The sequence below is a fragment of the Rattus norvegicus genome, chromosome 8, assembly GCF_021556685.1.
Source record: "Rattus norvegicus strain SHRSP/BbbUtx chromosome 8, alternate assembly SHRSP_T2T, whole genome shotgun sequence".
NCBI classification, from domain to species: Eukaryota; Metazoa; Chordata; class Mammalia; order Rodentia; family Muridae; genus Rattus; species Rattus norvegicus.
The window spans coordinates 43,477,160-43,501,254 of record NC_141541.1 but is presented as its reverse complement, the minus strand read 5'-3'; the positions used below and the strand labels follow the sequence as shown (position 1 = coordinate 43,501,254).

At 47.6% G+C, this 24,095-nt stretch overlaps 2 protein-coding genes across 6 annotated transcripts; one reads left to right on the top strand and one right to left on the bottom strand.

The window, feature by feature from the left end:
- Nucleotides 1-244: 244 nt before the first annotated feature.
- On the bottom strand, nucleotides 245-23,748 carry Vsig2 (V-set and immunoglobulin domain containing 2). Of its 3 annotated transcripts, XR_015626408.1 has the most exons (8): nucleotides 23,545-23,748; nucleotides 22,950-23,107; nucleotides 22,480-22,687; nucleotides 21,420-21,578; nucleotides 20,431-20,550; nucleotides 20,173-20,317; nucleotides 19,596-19,669; nucleotides 18,702-18,897 (listed from the first exon to the last, which is right to left on the bottom strand). XR_015626408.1 is itself a non-coding variant. In NM_001106812.1 (7 exon segments), coding segments are annotated over 7 exon segments (987 nt in total). In that variant the 5' UTR covers nucleotides 23,609-23,734; the 3' UTR covers nucleotides 18,703-18,764.
- On the top strand, nucleotides 10,180-18,388 carry Nrgn (neurogranin). 3 transcript variants are annotated; one of them, NM_024140.3, is given in 4 exon segments: nucleotides 10,180-10,443; nucleotides 16,692-16,918; nucleotides 17,120-17,137; nucleotides 17,515-18,388. In NM_024140.3, coding segments are annotated over 2 exon segments (237 nt in total). In that variant the 5' UTR covers nucleotides 10,180-10,428; the 3' UTR covers nucleotides 16,914-16,918; nucleotides 17,120-17,137; nucleotides 17,515-18,388.
- Nucleotides 23,749-24,095: the final 347 nt, after the last annotated feature.

The following is a 24,095-nucleotide window of genomic DNA, read 5'->3' as shown; positions in this document are numbered from 1 at the left end:
AACTAGAACAACCAATTAGGAGAGTGGGGCTGCATGAGGCTGCATGAACTCCTGTCTGATTTGCTAGTTGTCCCTAGAGTTTTCAGAGCCTGTCATCAGAGAAGCCCTGGAAGTAACTGGCACATGTGGACCCCATCTTGTCAAAACAATGGGTGCATTGTCATGACCTGACATGCACTGAGCATATTGTAATGTGTCAGGGCTATACTCTTCTACCACAACAGGATGTGTTATGTCTTTTTTTAAGGATCAAACATGACATTCCTTTTTTTTTTTTTTTGAGAGCATATATGTAGACACAGTCTGTACAGAGTCTAATGACCTGTTGAAATGCTAGTGGGGTTTCTTGATGCCTCGGGGTCAGAAGGAAACATGGTTTTGCCTAGCATGTCTTCTAAACAGCGGGAGCATTGCCACTAACAATCCTACCCAGAAACAAGTCATGTTCAGCTCTCCTCCCACTTACCCCACTCCAACAGGCAACCCAGTGAAGGCAAAGCAAAAATAACACAAATACATCAACCCAAACAATATCAGCGCACACACTTCAGTGTTCCGCACCAACTGCTGAAAAACTGAAATTTAAGATTAGTAATCTCTTATTTTTCAGGGCTCTAGTCTGACCAAAACATACACAAAATAGAACTCAAAAAAAAAAAAAATTCACTGCTCAGTGTTGTGCAAGAAGGGCATGTTATCTGGATAAAAGTGTTCTTATTTTTGCATATGGAAATGCATTGGCCCAAATAAGCAAATTCCTACCATGATCCCATCCCAAGGCACTGTAAAATGCCTTTTATTCTGGGTAGGGCCCATAAGAAAGCTACAATGACTGAGTTTTAATTGTTTACCTATATCGTGGCCACACAGCACAGCAGCCAATGTGAGCGATTCTGTCAATGTCTCCTTCCTCCTGAAGTTCAAGGGTAAGAGACATTTCTATACCAATAAGTTTACTGTGAGACACGCCTGTGACATTTCAGCACAAGATCCTTTTTGTAGGTTTAAAGACGTTGGTAGGTGTTCCAGCCTTAACGCCTTATGATCAGTAGTCATGCCTTAGTCTTCATTCACCCAATAGATACTGACTGTAGTAGACAGAAGCCATTGTACTGCTCAGGTTTTATTAGCTTGGCACAAACTACAGCTCACCTGGGAAGAGGAAACCTCAACCACTTCCATCAGATTGGCCTGCGGGCATGTGTCGGGAATGAGCTTGGTTAATCATTGATGTGTAAGGGCCAAGCCCACTGTGGGTGGGTTGTGCCATCTAGAGTAGGAAGTTCTGGGTTCTATAAAAATGAAAACAAAAAAAAAACACAAAACAAACAACAACCATAAAAAAAAATAAAATAAAATAAACTGAGCAAAAGAGTCCCTAGAATTCTTCCCAGGTTCTCCTTCAGTTCCTGCCTGCAGGTCCTGCCTAATCTCCTGCCCTGACTTCCTTGAATGAAGGACCATAAGCATGAGATGATGTAAGCTCTTCCCTTCCCAAATTGCTTTTTAATCCTGGTGTTTAACATAGCAACAGAAAGCAAACCAAAATACATTAGCATATGAAGTTATTCAAGCAATGTGGGATCAATAATGTCTTAGTAGCTCCTGAGAGAAATGCCCTGAGAGGTGGTAGCAAAAGCTTTTAATCCCAGCACTAGGGAAGTAGAAGCAGGCAGACCTCTGTAAGTTTGAGGTCTACAGAGCAAGTTCCAGGACAGCCAGGACTACACAGACACACAAACAAACAAATAATAAATAAGTATATAGACAAACAAACAAAACAAAACTTTTTGAGATTATCACTAGATAGAGACTCTCTGAATGAGACATTGGGTTAAGACTTCAAACTCTGAGGCAAGTTTCTCTTGTGGGACCTGCTCAGGCTCACTGCTACCAAACCGGCTGCCTACCTTGGCCTCTCTTGTCCAATACCTAGGCTATATATTTCTACCTTGAACATTGCTGGGCATAGGTGAGATGACGTTGAAATACTTCACCAGGCCAAAGAAAGGAAATCTTAAAACTAAAATAAATAATAACATTAAACCAAGTCAAGAGTACAAACATGACTTTTTCCTGGTCTTCAAGCCCTGGCATACTCTATCTGCCATGTTCCCATAAAAACAGCCTCCTCCATGAGGACATATGAAAAGCACATCTCTGTGTCTCAGCTCATAAGAATGGAAACCTAAGACCAGATTGCAGAGCCATGAAAATCTGTCTCCTTCAGAAAGGCTTGCCTTTTTAGTTCTTTTTTTCCCAATTCATTTAATTTATGTCTGTGAGTGGTTTGCTTGTGTGTATGTTTCTGTGCAGTATGTGTGCAGTGTTACCAGAAGTCAGGAAGGGGCATCCGGTTCCTTAGAGTTGGAGTTATAGATGGTTGGGGGCTGGCATCTGGGTACTGTGGACTGAATTTGGGTCCTCTGTAAAAACAGCAAGTGTTCTTGTCAAAGAGGTACTGGACCTCTAAAAAGAAAAAAACACTGCCCCATTTCCAGTAAGGTCATACCTGATTATTGCAATGGGCACTTTGCACTCTAAATCTTGCTTCCTCTTGACATACTTTTATTAATTTTGCCCTTTATTCATTCAATTATTAGAAAAAATATACATTATCTACCATATTCCATACAGTGTCCTAAAACTACAATGATTAAATAATTCTCATTTTCCTTATTGTTTTACATTTTATAAATGTAATTGACAAATGAAAAGTGTATACAATGTGATAATTTGGTATGTGTATACTGTGCTGGCTAGTTTGATGTCAACTTAACACAAGTTATAGTTATCTGAGAGGAGGGAACCTCAATTGAGGAAATGTCTCCTTAATGTTAGGCTGTAGGCTGTAGGCTGTAGGCAAGCCTATAGAAGTTTTTTTTTTCCATTACTGATTGATGTGCAAAGGCCCAATACATTGTGGGTGGTCTCCTAGGCCATCCCTAGGCTGGTGGTCCTAGGTTGAATAAGAAAGCAGCTGAACAAACTATAGAGAGCAAGACAGCAAGCAGCATCCCTTCATGGCCTCTACATCAAACTCCTGCCTCCAGGTTCCTGCCCTGCTTGAGTTCCTACCCTGACTTCCTTCGATGATAGAAGCATAAGCCAAATAAATCCTTTCCTCTCCAACTTGTTTTTGGTCATGGTGTTTCATCATAGCAATAGTAACCCTAAGTAAGACATGCACATTATAAAATGATGACCACAATCAAGTTAACTCAACCAATACACAGTTATTGGTGTCTGTATGCTGTGTACTCTCTTAGGAAAGTGTCACTCTCTTAGGAAATGCTACCATGTTAAAATGGGTCCCTAGAATTTCATCTCTTTCTCTCAGAACACACAATATAATAATTTTGTTATTATAGGTTAAAAAATAAGTACTAAGGAGGCCTTATATTTCAGAGATACATACTTAGATATTTATAAATAAAATGAGAAAATTATAAGAGATATAAAGTTTGGTGGTGAGTTAAAAATCACTGATGATGAAGGATGGATAGATACACTGTATCCATATATACTATGTGACTACCTTTGGTAATAGTGAAATCAAAAGGCATCCCCAAAGTATTAATACAAGCTGATCAGTGAACAATTCGTAGATCAAAGTACTTGATCAGAACAACCACTCCAAGCCTCTGGGGGGTATCACCATGGTGAGGCACAGGGCTACAAAACTGACCATATACACACAAACCAGGAGATACTCCTTCTGGGTAGGTTTCAGAGGATCTTCATCTTCTGGACGAGTTTTCTCCAGGCTTCTCTGAGGTAGACAGAAACAACAGAGTGACCAGAACCATCACTTAGATAAGGGCACTGACATTGCTGCTTGAATAAGAATTATTCTTTTGCCTATCAAGCTAAGTGACAAAGGTCCTTAAACAGCTAAGGAATAATAGAAGAATTGTAACTCGCTAATTGGCTTTGCTGTAAAAGCCAATTAAAATGGAGCTATGAAAATAGCCTATTGATAGAATGCTCTCCTAGCAAGCACTCATCCCTGGGCTCCATCCACAGCATCACATGTAACAGGTATGGTGGCATATCCTATAATCCCAGCACTTGGAAGATGAAGGCAGGGGAATCAGCAGTTCAAGGTCCTTGGCTATTTATAGCAAGTTTGAGGCAAGACAACACTACATGAAACTCTGTCTTTATTTAAAAAAAAAATCCATTAAAACATATGTGTGTCTGGACCTCTGACTGACGAGGTTATTTTCAGGTTGTTTCTGGAGTTTGCTATTCAAATGATATTAAACGCTTGCTGCCGTGTTCTTTAAATGCCCTTGTTGAGTAAATGTTCCAGGAAGATGTGTTTGCCCAGCAGGTACTGATCAGCCAAAGGAAGCTTTTACTCATGGGATCAGAAGAAAACAAACTGAAGGAGGGGAAGAGGTAGGAGAAGCAGATGTTTGAGTCAATACGAGAACGAGAGTCAAACCAGATCCAGGATTTTGAACTACACCGAGTCTCAGCTCAGAAAAGAAATGGTGGATGAGAAGGAAGCAGATCCCCCAACCTAACTGCAGGAGCAAGGGCCAGGCTGAGGAGATCTCTAAAGAACAGAGGGGCTGAGCACTGTGGTAATGGGTACCATTTGGTATGCCTCTCGTGGTCTAGACATGCTCAGTATGTCATCACAGATGGCAATGGGACACTGAACTTCCAACATAAAAACCCCGTGTATAGCCTCCTGCCCTTCAATGTTCTAGTAAGGGACAACCTGCTGCTGTGAAGAAAAAAAAAAAAAACCCGTGTATGGGGAAAAGATCAAGACTTCAGTCCTCAGGGTTCCTCCAGCTAGAGCAAAGGTTGCATGAGTTCAGTGACCTGAAATGAACATTGTGGCTCACAAAACTTGTGCCTGCTTCCCTGTCTTCTGCCCACTCTCAGACCCCTTCACTTACATGCTTCAGGCCAGCTTTATTCAGAAAGTCTTTGTGATCATCCAAATTCTCAGCTCCCATAATGGTTACTATCTGTGTCATCCACTCAGTACGGTATGGTTTATTGCTTTTCTTTTATGCACAAGGACTAAGAGGGAAGTGGGTAGGGCTAATTTTTTTTTTAAATCAAACACGACCTGCCACACGGAGCCCGAAGTTCTGTGGAGGTTGGGGAAACAGGTGTGCCTGTGCCTGCGCGAGTCGAATGCTTGTAGACACTCAGTGATATTAGGTGTCTCCCTCAGGGACTGTCCGGCTCGCTTTTCAGATAGGGTCTCACACCAGCTCGGAACTCATTGGTTAGGTAGGCTACCTGGAAAATGAGCTCCAAACATCTACACACACACACACACACACACACACACACACACACACACACACACACACCCAGCACTGGCCCTCATGCTTGCAGGGCCAGCACCCTCTCCCCAGACCTGAGAGGTGCCTCTTAAAGGAAACTGAACATGCTGTAGCACCAGTTCTATATCGCACTGGAGACCTAGTACCACACAAGTAACAGGGCATTTCACAAATCTTGGTCCAACAAAAAGGAATTAGACGTGTTAATATGCTCTAAGGAGTACCCCGTTGGATGACATCCATGGAAGCCCTCTGTAACACACTATTTGGGTTGAGTTTAGTCTTCACCCGTTGCTGACAGGTCTTTCTTTCTGAGTCTGTCCCTGAATATCCATTGGGAGAGTCCCAGAAGCTCAAGTCTCTAATACAAAATGACATATTTGGAGCTAAAAGATGCCTCAGCCTTTAAGGGCATGTACTGCTTTTAGAGAGCCTGCGTCTGGCTCCAGCACTCCAGTTAGGTGCCTGTAACTCCAGCTGCAGGGGAATCTAGCACCCTCTTCTGGTCTCCATGGGCACCTACATTCATTTGCACATATCCACACAGAGACATACACATATACAGACCCGCATAAAAATCATTTTTTGAAATGATTTTAAAAGTTGTTTGAAATGACATGTTTGGGAGTAAGCGATGCAGATCCTTCTGTATATTTTAAACTTTCTCTAGCTTATGCATAATACTTAATTCAATGTAAATGATATGTAAATGAATCCTATACTGTATTGTGGAATGATGACAAGAAAGGAAGTCTGAATGGTATAGATGAGTTTATTTTCCCCTGAATATTGGCAGCCTACAGTTAGCCTAGTCCATATATTCACACCCATAGACATGGAGGATGAACTACATATTATACGATTCTATACTGTCTTCACAGCACAAGTTCGGGAAATATTTACTCTCCTTGATGATGCTGTAGACAGTAAGGGTGCTTGTGAGGCCTAATGACTGTTAATAAGGATGACTTTATGGTCAAGCAGGTCCAGCAACCCTGAATTTTGAGTTTGAACGCAACCCTTCTGCCGTGTGCTCTCGCTCCTCCCCCTCCTTCCTGACATGTGGGTTAGGGGTGGAAAGAGCCCTCCAGTCTGGCGCAGGCCCCTTTAAAAATGTACCCAGGCTCCCTCTCTGCCAACCAGGTTGCTAAAAATACGACTCCAGCAAAAGCTGAAATATTTGCAGAGAAAACTGAATTTCCTGCTACCCCCACTCCCTCCACTCAAATGGGTAAAACCTGACCTTAGAAGCCCCAGATCAGCTCTGCCAAAGGCACAAACCTCCAGCTTTCCCACCTCTTCTTATTATGGAGTCTCTTTGTGGGCTTGAGCGAGGATACTATGTTCGGAGAGGGCCCACTCCTAGGAGGGGAAGCTACAAGTATTGGCAAATAGATAGTCACGTGACGCCTCACCCTTCCTGCCCTCCTCTCTGCTTACTAGGACCAACCCTTTCCAAATCCCATCTCCATCTGTCCCACAGAGGATGTGTACTGGACCATAGAGGCTTCACACTACGTTATGGTTTTTTCCTCTCACTGGTTACACCATCTTTTCTACTTGCCTTACCCTCTAGTCTTTGCTTCTACAATCCTTGCTGGCTCCGGCCCAGGGTAGTAGCCTTGCTCCCCTCCCCCCGCCCCCCCCCACACACACACAACCCCAGCCTTTTCTAGAACTCTCCTTTCCAGGTCTGTAATCCTTTCCTTTGACAGTTGTGGGAGCTGGCAAACGGGCAGAACTGTTGGGACTGGAGGTGTCAAAAAGTATAAGGTCCAAGGTCTAAACTAAACTAGCTCTAAGACGTTCTCTAAAACTTGATCTCCTACACCCAGACCCTAAAGTTAAGCAAGCTGTGGTAGGGAGCATAACCTGACATCACTTTGCCAAAGACCAGATTCATGCAGTCACATACAAGGGCCCCGGGCTGCTCCTGTCCCTTCTCCAAGCTCACCTAGAAAACCACAGGCTCAAAGCCCCATCAGCTCACCTTGCTGGCAAAGTCCAGGCACCTTGTCCAGAAGAGAGGTTTCCCACTAGCCTTCAGCTGTGCTCAGAGGCAGTGATGGAACCCAACAGGAAGAAGTGTTGGATGTCACACTGTGACAGCCTGCTCAGGGTGTTCCTGAAGATAGATGAGCAGCTAGTGTTGTGTGCCTTTGAGTTGGTGTGTGTGTTTGTCACTTGCGTCTGTGTATTTGAATTGTGAGTGTGTCTGTCTTCCCAATCTGGGTTCTGCCTTCCTCTCTGTCTTTTCCCCACCTTGAAGCCTGCCCATCCCCCAGGCGAAGCACTGAGGCCAGTTCTGTGTGGGCACTTCAAGTGGGCTGTTGCTGAAACAGTTGTTTTGTGGATGGAACTGACAGTTGCTGTATCTGGTCTCCCATGGGTCTGCCAGTGTTCAGACACCCTCACCCCACACAAAGGTGTCTTACAGGAGGAAGGGAGGGAGGTGCTGTGTGGGAGTTGGGAGAGGGGGGTAAAGATACCCCTCCCTTCAGTTCTGACCAGCAGGAAGAAGGGCCCAGAGGCAGCACAGCCTGCAGAGCAATGTTGCCTAGCAACTCGAAGACTTTACTGCAGACTCACCAAATCCCGAATTCCTCAGCTCTAATTTGGGAAAAGCACAGTCCAGATCCGATATCCTCTTTGCCCCTCTGTTTCCCCCTTACGTCTCTTCTCTGGGTTCTGGAGTAAAAAGCACAGAGGAAGTTGGCACAGCCAGAGGCTCCAGATGTGTTTGTCATTTAGGCAAAGACCTTAGTTCCTAGGACATCCTGCCATTTGGTGGAGGTGGGGGGACTAAAGATGTGCCAGAGACAGATTGGGGAACAGATTTGCTGTTACAGGGGTGGGTGGGTCCCAAACATGTTGGGAGAGACACCCCTACACCCCAACCCTGGAATCCCAGCCAGCCACCAGCTCAGCTTGGAGGCCCAAGCTGGCTAATCATGCCCCCAACCTGAGTGGACACTGGCATATCCCTCCCACTCATTCTCCCTTTAACAAGGAAAGCCATGACCCAGTCCCACTGTGGCTATCCATTGCTATCCATTGCTGCTTGGCTGTTTGAGGTCCCCTGTCCTACCCAGAGCCACCAGGTATTCCTTCCTCTCTAAGCAGTAGCTGTCCTTTCCTGTCCCTCCTTAGAGAACTTAGCTGAGGAGGGCTTGAGTTTTCTCAAAGGGGTCCCAACCACCTGGGTATCATGCAACACAGTCAGCTATACTGCCCTGACAGGCTGGGAGGTTAAGAGACCACAACAAGATCAAGCTGCCTACCCCAGATGTCCCTTTCCATATCTCTGCTTCCCAGCCTCTCTCCAAACCACATCCTTCCCCAGCATGAGCTCAAAGGGCCAAAACCCGCTGATAACCCCTACACTGCTTGAGTTGACAGCATCCTTCTTCTTCCTGAGAGCAAGTGCAAGGGTGACTAACTTTTGTCTTATTTTGAGGCAATGAATCAAAAGGTTAGGAAGTCTAGTGTGAGGAGTGGGATGGGTGGGTGTGCTTAAGTCAGAACCAGCATATAAATACATTCAAAGTGAATAGACAGATCATAGGTCATGGGTAGATACTAAATAGATACCTACCTGGTCAGTGATGATAAAAGACACTTGGAACTAGTCAAAGCACTGAGAATAAGGGGCTATTGAATGCCCAGTCATAGAGAGGACATATCTGCACCAATACTTCCACAGCTCAGGAAACATCACGGAAGAAGGTGTGGGAAGAGTTTAAGAACCAGAAGGGAAGTGAGGTATGGAATTATGACTTCCAGTCATGACTTGGTGATAGTATTCCTGAGTTCACAACAGCTGGATCACCTGCCCAAGGATCTGCACAGGATTGGGCCCATCAACACTCTGCCATGGAAAGAGGAGGGGCTTATGAGGTCCCACCCCACCCTGAAGATCTATATACAGTTAAGGGTTGGCAAGGTAGGGAGAGACATTTGCTTCAGTGGTGTAGTCACTACTATTATAGCCTACGATGCTGTAAACAAGCCCTTACCTGTGCTCCTGTAAACAACACTAATAAAATTCAATAGTTTCCTTCCCTTCCCCGCAAAAAAAGACATGACAATAAAAGAGATACTTGTGGCAAGAATGAGGGTTGTCAGGAGTGGGAGGGGGCAAAAGAGGGTAACCAGGTGAACATTATTTAAAGGGCACAAATAGGTCACGATTAAAACAATAATTATGTGGAATCAATATGTTCTAGTACAGTGTTTTCGGTAAAAATTTTAAAAAGAAAGCACTTAATGCAGACATTGCCAGCCGGGAGAACGCAGGCAATTTGATCTATGTGCTAACGAACAGGAGGGCTACAATTTACCTGTGCTTCGCAGGGTGTGTGTACCCGGCCCGTGTAGTTGTTTTTGCCTATTGTGTCTGCAGTGTCTGTATGTGGGAAGATAACCACAGCCTGGGAATATATATGAATGCACGAGACTTGGAGCACAGCGTCTGTGTCACTATGTGCCCATCATGTAGGCTGCATATCATCAGCTTTCTCTGGAGCTAGAGTGAGGAGGGCACCTCTTTGCAGAGAGGGGAGATAGAAGAAGTAATGTTTGGGACTCTGGGCTGTGAAAGTATAGGGAGGTGGGTGCGGTGCGTGGTTTTCTATCTATGGGCGGTAGGGCGTGCTGCGCCCAGATGTGTATTTGTGCCCTGGATGTTGGGGGCCTTGTGCCTACTCCGACGTACATCTGCCTGGCAGTCTGCGATTTAGAAAGCAGGGGGGGTTGAATTTGGGAGATGGGGTGTGTAGGAGGAATGGATGGAAGTGTGTAGGTGGAGAGGTTGGGGCACCAAAGCGAGCGAGGCGGAGAGAGTCGAGAGAGGGAGTGGTCCTCGCTCCAGTTCTCCCCGCCCACCCTACAGAAAGTGTCTCCTGATTGGCTTTGAGGCCGCAGGGCTCAGGTTACATTCGCAAGAGTTGCGGAGCGCGGGAGACCGGACCCAAGAGGAGAGAGGCTGGTTCTGCACCGATTCTGTGCTGGTCCGGGAGTGCCCGACAGCCCCTGAACTACCACCCAGCATTGTACAAACCCACCCCCACTCTGAGCCAGGCTCCACCCCAGCCAAGGACCCTCAACACCGGCAATGGACTGCTGCACGGTGAGTCCATACTTGAACTCAGCTTGGTCTGGGGCAAGGGGCGCCCGAGAACCCCTGGGGGTGAGGGAGGGATGGAAGTAGGTGCGGAAGACCTAGGAGCCCTGTGGGGTAGGATGGTGCTGAGATATATTGGATGGTGGAAAGCACCTGCCTGATCTGAGCCAAGCCCTAGGGAAAATGCTCCCCAGCTCGCGGGGGCGTCTGAGAGCCCAGGGGCCAGACAATCTAGGTTGGATCCGGAGCTGAACAGAGCTTTCATGCAGGAAAGCTGCTGCTTAGACGAGAGGTGGAACTTCCCCCATGGAGACACTGGAAAGTTGCTGGTGTGCTAGTCCTTTCCCTTGGTATTTTTTTGGCCCCCACACGATCTCCTATCCCACTACTGCGGTCGCGGACTGTGGCAAGATCTTCAGGACCCTCAGATGATCGTCTAAGCCCTTATGTGGCGATGGCGGGGGAAAATCCACCCTGGTCTTGGTGGTGATGGGCAGCAAAAAGCCTAGTCAGTATGGTTCTGAGAAGGACCTTCTCCTTCGGAGGGTGCTGGGTGAGTGACCGTGAAGAGGGCCCTGTGCGCAAGGGGAGGAAGTATTTGTGTCGGCACCTACACGGAAATTGGATGCTGCCAGTGCCTATAGCCAAAGCAGATCGTGTTAAAGGCTCTTGTATGAAGGCATCCGGCATAGGACTCGCTCCTAGTTGGCTAAAGGAGTTGAATGATCCAGACCTATATAAAATGTGTTTGCTCATTATTAGCCTCCGATCTTCCGGGAAAAGACTACTTACTCCAAACTCCTGGTGTTCCCTTTCTATCGGTCTGGCTAAAAACGCCAGAGGTTACTTAACAACAGCAGAAACCCCACCTTTCTCCCACAATATGCAAAATAAATAAATAAGTTTGGAAGGAAGGAGTAACCCATTTTTCTTAAGAGGTGACACTTCCTGATGTCTGAGTGCCAGGAGGCAGTAAGAACTTAGTGGCAAGCCATTGTTGACATTTTAACTCTTATTAAATCAATAATAGCTGTCAGTGTGCCCGATCACCCCAGGTAGGTAGGTCTTTTACAGTTGTACAAACGGGGTTTAGAGATGTGATCCCCCCCCCCCAATAGGCACCTTTGATAAGTGTGGAGCCCTGTTCTCTCAAAAGACTGCCCTCCAATCCCTCTTTGAAGCACACTGGTTTTCATTACCGTAAATGCACATAGCAGTAAATGTACAAACCAGGGGGAAAATATGTAAAAAGAAGCATGCCAATCACATACAGTCCCCGCCCTTTGAAGAACACTGACGTGGGCTTGGTCCAAGGAAGCTGTTTGTTATTCTCCAGGGAACCGTCTGTTTGCTTATTTGCTTGTTTACTTACTTATTTTGGGTGCTGCGGATTGAATCTGGACTTTATGCCTGCTAAATATGTACTTTGCTTCTGAGCTACAGGCTGAGCCCAAGAATCACTTTTTGGCTAGGAAGGGGAGGTGCAGGTCTTCAGTCTCAACTGAGGAAGAGCCCCTTATCCCCAGCAGTGTTGCATTAAGTAAAAAAAAAAAAATAAGTAGATAAATAGATGGCAGATTATGAGATATGAGTCAACAGGGGAGGAGGGTAACTGTTAGGCAGGAAAGAAAAGGGTGAGAAGCCAAGAAGGATGGGGAAAGGAATCTGGAGAAGTGGCCAGTGGGGAAGACAGGAATGGGCGAAGACTCTAGGAAGCAGGGGAAGGATGAAGAGGGGGAGATATGGGGTCCCAGTCTTGTCTCTCCTGACTCGTGCTTATGAGTACCCAGGAAGCCATTGGGGGTGCGTGGTGACACACACATAACTGATGCTGATAGATGGTAGCTGAGGGTGTGGTTGATGTGTTTGGAATCAGTGTCCCCTAGAGGAAGAGGGACTACCCACCCAATAGGGCTAGCAGAGGTATTGAATGTCCAGGGGGCACCTCCTCCCCTGGGCCCTGACACAGTCCTCTGTTTTCATGTCCCAAGTCCACTGGACAAAAGGGCCAGTCGATAGTCAGCATCAGTCTCGGTCTGTGCAGTTGGAGGGAGGCAGAAAGAAGGCAAAGGGGGGCAACAAGGGTGGAGGACTGGGATAGGGCAGGGCTGCTACCAGGCAACCCTGTGCTGTGGAAGGAACAGTATGCCTCCTCGTCTGGTACTCTGGGATTCTTGTCCCTGACCAACCTACCTGGTGTTTGGGGAGAATCTAGTCTTGCCTTGTGTGCTTCTTCCCCCCTCAGTAAGCAAGCTTAGAGAGAAACGAGGAAGAAGAAAGCAGATCAGGGGATGTTTTTAAAGGAGCTGTTATTTGCTGTTCCAGTGGCTGATTGACGTAGCAAACATACATGACTTTCCTGCCTTTGTATAACAGGGAAAGGGAAAGGAAACTGTTTGGATAGCCCACTCCTTTCTTCTTTGTGGTCTAGTGACTGCACACCAGTTATCAGGGTAGAAGTAGCCACTTGCCCTGAGGGGGAGGGTTAGAGTACAAATTCTGAAGCAGGCCATCTCACTGTTTGTTTGCTACACAACCTGAGGGAGTTACAAAATGTCTCTGGGGTTGTTTCTTGACGTCTAAAATGGGGATTTCATAGCATAAAATGTCCCAAGCGCTTAGCGCAGGCAGCTGACAGGCACAGTTCTTAAAGCGATTAGGATTTGGGCAGCTGGAGGATACTGTTCACCTGAGCTAAGTTCTGCTTGGCCCTGAAGAAGATGAGAATCTCAGAGGCAAAGGGTAGCCATCCATGGCTCCTCCTTTTTGGACAAGTACATCCTCCCACTCCCAGACATCCCCAGTTCATTCAGAGCCACTCAGCACAAAGGACTATCAGTCTTGGCTTTAAGAGGCAGCTGCCCAAGCCCCAAAACCAAAGGACTTCTCCCAGATTCCAATTGCTTTTGCCTCCAGTTCTGCCTATGGGCAGCCATGAGCAGCCTGACCTAAGGTATCAGCCAGAGGGACATGGAATAGACAGACTCAAGAGAAGAGCATGGCCCTATGCTAGGCCGTGTTGGGGGTGGCCCTGTTTGTCTCGCCAGGCTTTGTATCTCTGCATCATCTGTGGTGGGTGGTGATGAGGTCAGGTCTTAGGGTGGTTGGAGAAAAATACCAACCACCCAAACCACCGCATCCTCTAACAGCAGCAAGACCAGGGAGAGGGCATCCGGGATCTGTAATGGGTTTTTGTACCTGCTGTCCTCTTTCTAAAAAACCTACTTCCTGAGGGTATCATCCCAAAGAGAAAATTGCACTCGGAGAATCAGAAAACCCAAAGGGGTTGATCTGAATCTTATGTGAAGTATGTCAGAAAGAGCCATGGAGCTAACGAAGAAGGACAAGAAGACAGAGGGTGTTTTAGGCCTATCCATCTACACTCCCTGAGATGGCGTTTAAATCAATCGAGAAGCATCTTGAGCACAAATTAAGGAACTCTGAGGCCCAGGAAATGAGAGCAGCTGGGGAAACACGATGAGGGGGAGTCTTTTGTAAACTTTGCCTTGGGCTTCTGGAATAGAAAGCTATGCTTACAGGCTGGGCACGGTCGGCCACACCTGTATTCCCAACACTCCGGAGGTAGAAGCAAGAGAACTGTGGGAAATTCAAGCCCACCCTGGTCTACACAGCAAATTGACTGCCACCCATGGCTTCATGATGAGTCCCTGACTCAAAAAAAAAAAAAAAAAAAGATTACACTTAAAAAACTATGCCCCCCCAACCCCCTGGCTGGAGAGATGACTCAGTGGTTAAGAGCACCGATTGCTCTTCCAGAGGTCCTGAGTTCAAATCCCAGCAACCACATGGTGGCTCACAACCATCTGTAATGGGATCTGATGCCCTCTTCTGGTGTGTCTAAAGACAGCTACAGTGTACTTATATATAATAAATAAACTAAATCTTTAAAAAGACAGGCATACTCATTAAAAAAAAAAAACAAAAAACAAAAAACTGTGCCCCTGGGGTGACCCTGTCAGAGACAGATGACTGAATCCTCACTCACATCCTGCTCGTTTCTGACAAGTAGGTAGCTGACGGCCAGAGTGAGGCAGAAGAAAAGCTAACTGATAATGTGAGATCCTGGCCACCTCAGGAAAGAAGAGAAAGACAGTGAACGCAGTGAACTTTTCATGGTCAAAAAATAAAGACAGAAATTCCAGAAACCATAGGAGGTTTCTTCTAGGCCCTCTGGCCTCATAGCAACAATATCACCTCCACAATCTGAAGCCTCTGAAATTGATACCATCAGCTTCCAAATCCTTTCTTTATTTTTGTTTGTAGTGGGGTGGTGCTGGTGCTGGTGCTGGTGATGGTGGTGGTGGTGGTAGTGGTGGTGGTGGTGCTGGTGCTGGTGGTGGTGGTGTGTTTGAGAAAAGATCTCATGTAGCCCAGGGTGGCCTCAAACACCTGATCTCCCTTCCTCAAACTCCAATATTCCATAGGAATGAGCATATAGAAATCTACCACTGTACCTGGCCCCAATCTTTTCTACTCTCACCTAGAGCAGGGTGACAGAGGAACAGAAGCTGGACATGAAAATATGCCCGCAGCGTCCTGTAGGTAGAGGGAATAAGAACGGTAGCCATCAGCCTTCTTCTTTTCTTCTCATGAGCTTACGGCTTGCTGGAGTACAGGTAGCCTTCTGTCTAGGGATGCAGCTCAACAGTAGATCATTTGCTCATCATGCACAAGGCCGTAGATTTAATCCCCAGCACTCAGAAACAGCAGGAGTAAGAGTAAATGAAAGGAAGGGAAAGGAAGGAACCCTGGGCCATAGAGGTGGCTTTGATGATATCACACGTTCCTTAGTGACAGAAGTATGTTTTGAGGGATGTGTCTGTCATTAGCCGACTTCCTAATGGTTCCAATATTACAGGGTATGTATGTAATCTAAAACAGCTACAGTGGCAATCATCAATATAATTGGGGACTGCCATCACGTATGTGTTGTGTCATTGGTTAAACATATTGTGGCACGTGACATGTTATTAGGATGATCTGTGTGAGATCGTTGTTATAGGACCACTTTTGGCTTACAGACTCAACCATTTTACATGGCCTCATTGTTTTACAAGGCAATTGAAGCTTAGCTACTGTTTGCTAATCAACTAGAGTATGCTAGAAACTTTCATGGAGCCATTCCATTTATTCTTCTCCAGAACCCATAGAGGCAAATACTATCATCGTGATTTTTTTTTTCAGAAGGAAGATCTAAGACTGGAAAAGCTCAGATAAGCTCCCAAGACCACACAGTCCCCCCAAGAGTACAGCTGAGCTGGTTAGCTGGTTGCGTTTCCTTTCTTAGGCATTAAAATAAAATCTAGAACTTGGCATAACAAGGTTCAAATCTATCAGCTATCGATAATTGTCTGGGACCCCAGCTAGGGTTTTTTTTTTTTTTTTTACATTCCTAATTATCAGTTTTATCATGGTAAACTGAAGAAAGAATGAAAGGGTGCCCCATCTTTATTGTTGAGGGAGAATTAAAATGCTTGGAAATCAGAGCTCTTGCACCTGGGGCAAGGGAAAAGCTTAAACGGTAGCCATCGGCCTTCTTCTTTTCTTCTCATGAGGACATGAGGAAAGAACTTCTTGACTTCTGCTTCCTTTTCAGTTACCTTTGTTTTACCTCTTTGGGGTGTTTGAGTCCAACCTGGGAGACAGTAGGAAATAGCAGGCCCAATGGAAACACCACATCTGGGCCTCTGGCTGACTCCAGGAGCTGTGGCCCCATCTTCTCCTGAATTGAGCTCTGGTGCAGTTCTGCTCTGGAGGAAACTGCTCTGTAGCAGATATGTGTGTGCATTCCCTGAGGAATCCTGTACAAAAAGAGGTCCTTCTGAGCTGTCCGGCACCATCTAAGAGCAAAGGGTGGTCACTTCCAGGAGTGCCTGCTGCTTTTTCTCTGCTCTTCCTGACTCAACTTTTACTCAACTCGGGCTGACCCCTGAACCTAAAGGCTACTTTGGAATGGGGCTAGCTGGCTTTCTTTTCTCCATCCTCCCATGCACTTCTTCCTGTGTCCGACTAGCCTAGAACCTTCTTGGTGGCTGCTAGCCCTCGGCGGTGTGCTAGCCCTCAGAGGCTTCCCTCTCTACAACTCCCACCGCCACCCTCCAAGTCCTCCCCAATCCAACAGGGCCCTAGGCCTACCCCATTTCCTGGGAGTCTGGTTTTTATCATCCCCATCCCCTTGGTGTCTGGGCTTTATCACCATTTTTAAAAACAAAAAAAACCTGCCCCATCCTCAGGAGAGCGCCTGCTCCAAGCCAGACGACGATATTCTAGACATCCCGTTGGATGATCCCGGAGCCAACGCCGCTGCAGCCAAAATCCAGGCGAGTTTTCGGGGCCACATGGCGAGGAAGAAGATAAAGAGTGGAGAGTGTGGCCGGAAGGGACCCGGCCCCGGGGGACCAGGCGGAGCTGGGGGCGCCCGGGGAGGCGCGGGCGGCGGCCCCAGCGGAGATTAAGCCAGGTGAGGCTGGCTGGAGTGCTTCAGAGGCGGGAGGCTTCCAAGCAGGAAAGAGCTGGGAAGTCTAAGGTTGGGCTGGGAGTGGAGAAGATGGTGAAGGGGACCTAGAACACCAAGACAGGTGGGTAGGAAGCCAAGGATGGTGATATGCCAAGAGCTAACCTGTTTCTCCCTCCCTCTCGTCTGCCTCACCTTGGACCGAAGAACTGAACGTTTTAGAAGGTAACCAAAGGGCAGAGTTTGCAGGGGAGTATGCTGGGTGGGAGAAATGACCCAGTCCCCTAGTCCTTCTCTCTGCTACCCTGAACCCCTCCGTGCCAAGGAACAAAACTGCGAAGGCCTCTGGTATGTCCAGACGCCTGAGGCTGCGGCAGTGACACACCTGGACCAACACGTACTCACAATCAGTCACCCTCATTTGACTGCACAAGCGCGGCCGACGGCCATAAGCACAGGGAGGCTCACTCAAATAGCTGCCCCTAAGGCTCACTTCAGCTCAGTGAGCCAGGGCGGGGCGGGGGTCTGGGTGAAACTCCCCGAAAGGGAGGGGGAAATTGGTGCCAGCAGAAAGCAGATTCTCAGACCTTCTCTTTCCTCAGTTCCAGAGGAGAGTCGGATGCCGCGTCCCCTTCGCAGTGACAAGACTTCCCTACTGTGTTTGTGAGCCCCTCCTTCCCACCAACCAGCCAGCTTCAGGAGCCCTCCCCTCTCCCCGCCGCGTCCCAGAGATTCCCTCTCCCAGGCTGGCTTCGTCGTGGCGTAGCCAAGTCCGTGCCCTTTTTAGCTCCTCAGTCTAACGTGGTCTCCTTTCGCCTTTTCTCTCCACCCTCGTCCCAAACCCCATACTCCCAAAAATGTCCTTTTGCTTCACGCCCACCTGTCCACGCGCCCAGCATGCAGCTCTGCCTCCGCAGCCTCGGTGCGCTTCGCTGCGCGTACTGCAGAGGGCGCCCAATGCGTCGCCCAAGTACTCTCAAAAAAAAAAAAAAAAAAAAAAAAAAAAAAAAAAGAAAAGAAAAGAAAAAAAAAAGAAAGAAAGAAAGAAAAAGAAAAGCAACCACCAAGTCCTTTCGTTCTGTGGGCAACGAAAGGGGGCGCCCCGCGTCTTTCCACCCTAACCTAACCTCAACCTCCTAAACCTGGGGCTAGGAAAGAGGGGAAGTGTTTTTCATGGTTACCTGACGACGTCCCTTGCTCTAATGGGAAGTGAAGTCCTATCCCACACCTGCCTGTCACCCCTTTTCTCTTGAGAACGCGCCCTGAGAGCAGCCCCTCCCGCTCTCCTTTGTTTATGCAAAAGCCTCCGGAGCGCTGGGAGGCTGGCTCCCGCAGGAGGAGTCTTCCGCAGCCCTGACCCTATAGCCTCTACCCCGTTGGGCTCCTGGGGTTGTGGCTGGAAGGTTTTTAATCTCTGCGTGTGCATGTTACCATACTGGGTTGGAATGTGAACAATAAAGAGGAATGTCTAAGTGTTCAGAGGGTGCAGGGTGGGGGGCGGGAGGGAGTGGGAAGTGAGAGGAGCAGCGGTTTGCATAAGGCACTAGCAGAAACCAGAACAAATCTCATTTAATCAAGCCAAAACTCAGAGACAGGGTGGGGGCGGGCGAGGGTTAAAAGGGTGGGAGCTATACAAAGACATCTAGGTTGAAGCCTCTCCCTTTGACCCAGCCGGAACTTCCTATTTGCAGCACCATCTCTGGGATTTCAAATTCCTTCCTTCCTCCCTGTACTGATAGTACTCTTTGGGCCCCCGAAGAGGAATTCACCACTAGAAAGGAGAACGAGGTAGCACGGTACCTAAAGGCTTTAATTATTAACATTCCCCCTCACCACCGTCAGCGATCAGAAATCAGACAACCATAGAGAGTTTGGATTTGGTGGTGGTCACAGTGCTGGCAGCTGGAGACTTCTCCAGGAGCCCTTTGCTACAGTCTGCTCTCACAGAAGCTTGCTCAGAAACCCCAGGAGCGGTGGCATCCTCCCTGAAGGATACAAGCAAAGTCATACAGAGGCTAGAAACATCCCTCAGGCAACTGTCATCCTCTAACTCAGGGACATTTAAATTTTGCTGACCTAAGACTCATCTGTTGAACTTTGTTTTAAGTGAAGGGAATCCAGGCCCCCATCTACACACACACACACACACACACACACACACACACACACACTTTGTGAAGCATAGAAAATGGCCTAAATCAGATTATTTAAACAAGTTCCTGGTGGGTTAAAATGTGGAAGACCACATTTTAAGACAGTGGGTAAAGTGCTTCATTTTTAAGCAGGAAGACCTTAAATCCAACCCCAAGAATTATCATAAAATAAATCAGACCGAAGCCTGTAATCTCAGAGCTGGAGAGGTAGAAACTGGTGGATCTCCGGGTTTGGCTTGGCCAGCTCCAGATCAGTGAAAAATGACTTCAGAAGGTTGCCCTCTTATTTCCACATGGGTGACAGAGCACACACACCCTTTCACACACGTCCAGTATAAACACTCAATAGTAATAAATGATAATAAGTAAAAATAAGAGAGACAGCCTTCCTAAAAAGGTTATACTCTGACCAGATACTTGAACACTCAACCTGCACAAGCATATATGTGCATGTACATATGTGTACATGCATACACACACACACACACACACACACACACACAGAAATGATCAGGTATGGTGGTGCATACCTTTAATCCTTATAGGCCAGCCTAGTCTACACAGGGAGTTCCAGGCCAGCCAAGGCTACCTAATGAGACCCTATCTAAGGAAAGAAAGAGAAATATCACACCAATCCCTACACTGAGCTATGCCCTGCCTTGCAGCTAATGTGTCAAATCTATAACAAAGAGAGCTTTGGCCTTTTGTGTTTGCCCCATCCTGAATAATCTCAAGACAAATGAAACCCCTGGCATCCCCCATACACCTCCCCCATTGCCTCTGTGTGAGACGTATATACCTAAATGTATTAGGTAAGTGGTCTATAGTTAAATGCATTAGGTGATATGTATTTAAATGCTTTAAGTGAGATATCCCAACACATACACACACACACACACACACACACACACACACACACACACAGAGTCTAACAAACTGAGCCATCCCTATCCCAGCTTATGAATCAATCCCTCCTTCCTGTGCCAGGGCTAAGCAGGAACTCCCTCCCCTTGGAAGCTTTTAACAACATCAAAGTCTGAAGACATCCACTTGGAGCTCCATCTTTTTCATTTCCTTCTCTGCACCACCCCCAGATCTCCTGCTCACCGAAGGTCACTACCCCCATATGTCTCCTTGGGCTCCTTTTTTCTGTCTTTCTGGAACCTGATCAGGCAGAATGCAGCGACCGACAGCAACAGCACACCCAGGAGCACCCCAATCAGAGTCCCAGCCACTCGGCCTTCAGATGAGTCTAGGGAGAAAGGACCCTCAGAGTTGTAGAAGTTTTTGTCCACCTTCAGATAGCCTCATATAATCTCCCCCCAGGCCAAGCCCTTGGTCAGGCTTCTGCCCAACCTCCCCTACCAGTCACAGAGAGGTTCAGCTCACAGGAGGCACTGCCCATCTGGTTGCTGGCTACACATCGGTAGGTACCAGAGGAGGTCAGGGAGAGATTGGTGAGAATGAGCCGGCCAGACACTTCATCTAGAGAGTGAGAAGGACGCGTGCTACAATGTATTCAACTCACAATGAGTCCATGAGTCCATCCTAACACCACAAAAGCTCAATGCATTTAGTCCTTAAAACAATCTACCAAGAAAGGTTTAACCTCATTGGTCAGAATCCTGGCTCAGAAAGGAAGTAATTTGAGAAGACCCAGAGAGGAACTCCAAAGTCCCTGCCACTTGTGCGTCCTTGCCACTCAACACTTCTGCCTTCTCAGAGGAGGAGGGGCTGCATGTCCTGGGAGGTGATAATGGATAGTGGAGCATTCACTTACCGAATGAGCTCAAATCCTGAGTGGCAGTGAAAGTCTTAATGACTAAACATTCATCCTCTAGAATAGATCTAAGCTGAGGCAACTGCTTTTCTCAACTCCTCTGCCTCGGAAGGCAGAGAACACATCAGGAAATGATCTGGGCGAGGAGATTTGCTGAATAGAGCGGTTCACTGGGACTGTAACTATACAAGGAAACGTGGCATCTGCGACCAACAAAAGGAAGCTAAGCCTTCTAGATCTATGTCTCCAAAGAACCCCACCAGATATTTGAACCAGTCCAAGCTACTGTAGTTGCCTCTCTAGGAAGTTTGGAAGAAACTTGTGATCCTGAACAAATCTATAATAAGTAAACAAGAAGGAAGTGTAAGATTGCCCTGCCCCCACCTTCTTCCATACGATCTAGGAAGACATTTAGCTTGAGAAACGTTTCCTAAGCACCAGCAGGAAGACAAGAAGACATCAATACAAGAAAGGAGGGAGAAACGAGCCTTAGTCATAACACATATGGGGAATGGGATATAGAGACCAGATCTTAAGTCTCCAATCTCGTCTTCCCAATGCCCTGTACTCTTACCTTGAACCATGCTACCCGGAGGAGGTGTAGGAGAAGATCCAAGACGTACCCAGTTGTACACTGGCTTCGGTGCTCCCTCAGAAGAGCTGCATCTCAGTGCAGCAGAACCTCCCACAGAGGTTTGCCCACTCTGGCTGCATAAGGGGTGACTGGGGGGCACTGCAAAAAAGAAACACAGAGAGAGAGAGAGAGAGAGAGAGAGAGAGAGAGAGAACCTCAGTAATCCTCTAACCCCAGACCTATTGAGTTCAACATTTCCTTTTTCATTACCTCTGTCAAATAGTGGTCTCTACCACTCAGTGATTTCCCACTACTGGGAATTCTGAGTCCTAGAAAGGTCTTCCTCATGCTGAGCCCAAGCACATTGTAACTATAATGTCAACAGATTGGTTCCACTTCTTGGCATCTGGGCCCATAAGGAGAAATTATAATTTCTCCTCCACACGAAGGCCCTTCAGATATTTGGACGCATAGGTCATGTACTGCATCTTGGGCCTTTTGTTTTTCGTATAAACATCCCTGTCCACTCTTCAAACATCTTGCTCAGCTTGGAACAGGCTCTGATTTACGGTGAGGTAGGAGCTCTGAGCATAACCGGGTACTCAGTTCTCCAGGCTTTGTTCCTCTGATGGCCACTTTTCTTCTCTGTCATTGACATTAGGTGGGACAGAATCCAAATCTGAGCTACCAGTGGGAGGTTCTTGAATGATGGAGCTAGTGAACTATGTTATGATTCAACATCCCCATATATGGTTAATATCTCTCTCTCTCTCTCTCTCTCTCTCTCTCTCTCTCTCTCTCTCTCTCTCTCCACACACACACACACACACACACACACACACACACACACACACACAGATACTAAGCCCTAAGGGAGATACTGTGGGGTGGAGTTGTAGTGTTACAGTGTGACCATCTAGAGTAAAGTGATTTTTTTTTCCTTGAAGCTCCCAGGGCAACTCTGTGTGCTTGGCCTGCATATCAAGACTAGAGGTGGGGGTGGGGCTGGGTGGCAGGGTCAGGGTAGGATAGTGGCTAGTGCATCCACAGTATGCCTTACCCAGCACGGTAAGGTTGATTAACCCCAAACCGTTGGTGTAGAAGTCTGGTGGGTTGTTAACATTGCAGAGGTAGGTTCCAGTGTCTGAGGGGCGGAGGTCAGTCAGTTTCAGGGTAGCCAGTCCTCCTGTGGGCGGGTTGTGGAGAAGGCTGGCCCGATCTGCTTTAGAGCCAGTGGGATACAGGTGGCCGTTGGTGAAGTACAGAATCTAAGAAGAGGCCCAAGGTATATAAGACCCCTTTTCTGCCAAGCAGCAAAAGACAACAGTATACTATCAACCACACCATCGTGTTCAGTCAAGTTAGTGGCTAAACCAGGCTACATTTGCCTAGAAGAGTTGGGACTCATGAGCTATGTAGAAGAGGAAGAGAAAATGTAAGGCCAAAATGGCTGAAGTCCTCCCCTTCCTTCAGATTGGGTGAACCCTCTGTCCCTGGCCAACCCCAGAAGGCACCCTGCCCTCAACTTACAGGCGCAGATGCAGAGATGGGCTTCCCAGGTTGCACAAAGCTCCACTCCAAGGCAAAGTTATCGCCCACCGACGTGCTGTAACTGCAGCTCAGCTCGGCCGTCTTGCCCATTGGCATGCTCACTGGCTCAGCGGGTACAGTCACCTCCACAGCTAGCCCTGGCACCGAGGACCCCAACGACACAGATCTGGAGGGTCTGTCCCACGCTACTGTGGCTTTTTGGAGGCTGGGGCCTCCTTTGCCACAGCACAACCCCCCTCTTCAATTCAATCCCTTCACTCCTGAAACTTGAGGTTTCCGGGAGGGAGGAGCCCACAGACCAACCCGGTTTTTTGTGGGTAAAAGGTCCAAGATTAGGCCAGGTATGAGGATGTATTGGCAGAAAAGGAAACAAGAAAAGTTCCTGCAATGGTAAATCCTCAGATGTTGAGAGGGGCCAAACTCATTAGTTTGCCTCCGTCGTCCCCTCCCAGCCTTCAATGCCTCCTTCCCAGCCTGGCACAGTAGTTCCGGGCTGCAGGAACTGAGCAAACCTGGGAAGTCCTGCCCTGCTCCCAGCTCTCTCCTTGATCCTGCCCACCCAGCCTCTCCTCACCGCTCAAGCACAGGAAGCCCAGCAAGTGACCACAAAGGAAAGCCCCCACCAGGGGCCAGGCCATAGCCACAGCTGTCTCAGGGTCCTGTCCTCTATTGTCTGAAGGATGTAAGGGGTTGGGTCTAGAAAAGCCCGAAGGGCAACCGCCTCTTATTGGGCTGGAGAGAGACTGGCTATCTCAGAGCAAACAAGGGCAGAGGCGGTAAGAAAAATGCTCCTCCCTCCTCCGGGCCTGATTCTAGGATAATTTTTTCCTCCCCCACACCCAACTTCTAAAGCTATCAGACCCTAGGGAAGGTGCTGGGCTTGGGGTGGGCACCCTAAAAACAAGGATTCAGAACCGGCACTTTGCAAGGAAATTGTCTTCAGCAGAAGAGAAGGCATTCTGATGCTGACTGGCCGATAATGATGTCCAGAGGCAGTTAGCATGTGCCCCAGGAGTTGTCCTAGACTTCTCAGAGATCCTCTTCCCACCACTTGCCTGGGGTATGAGTCTCTCCAGGAAAACTATACCCACTTCTCCATTCCCAGAGGCACTAGGGACAGAGAAA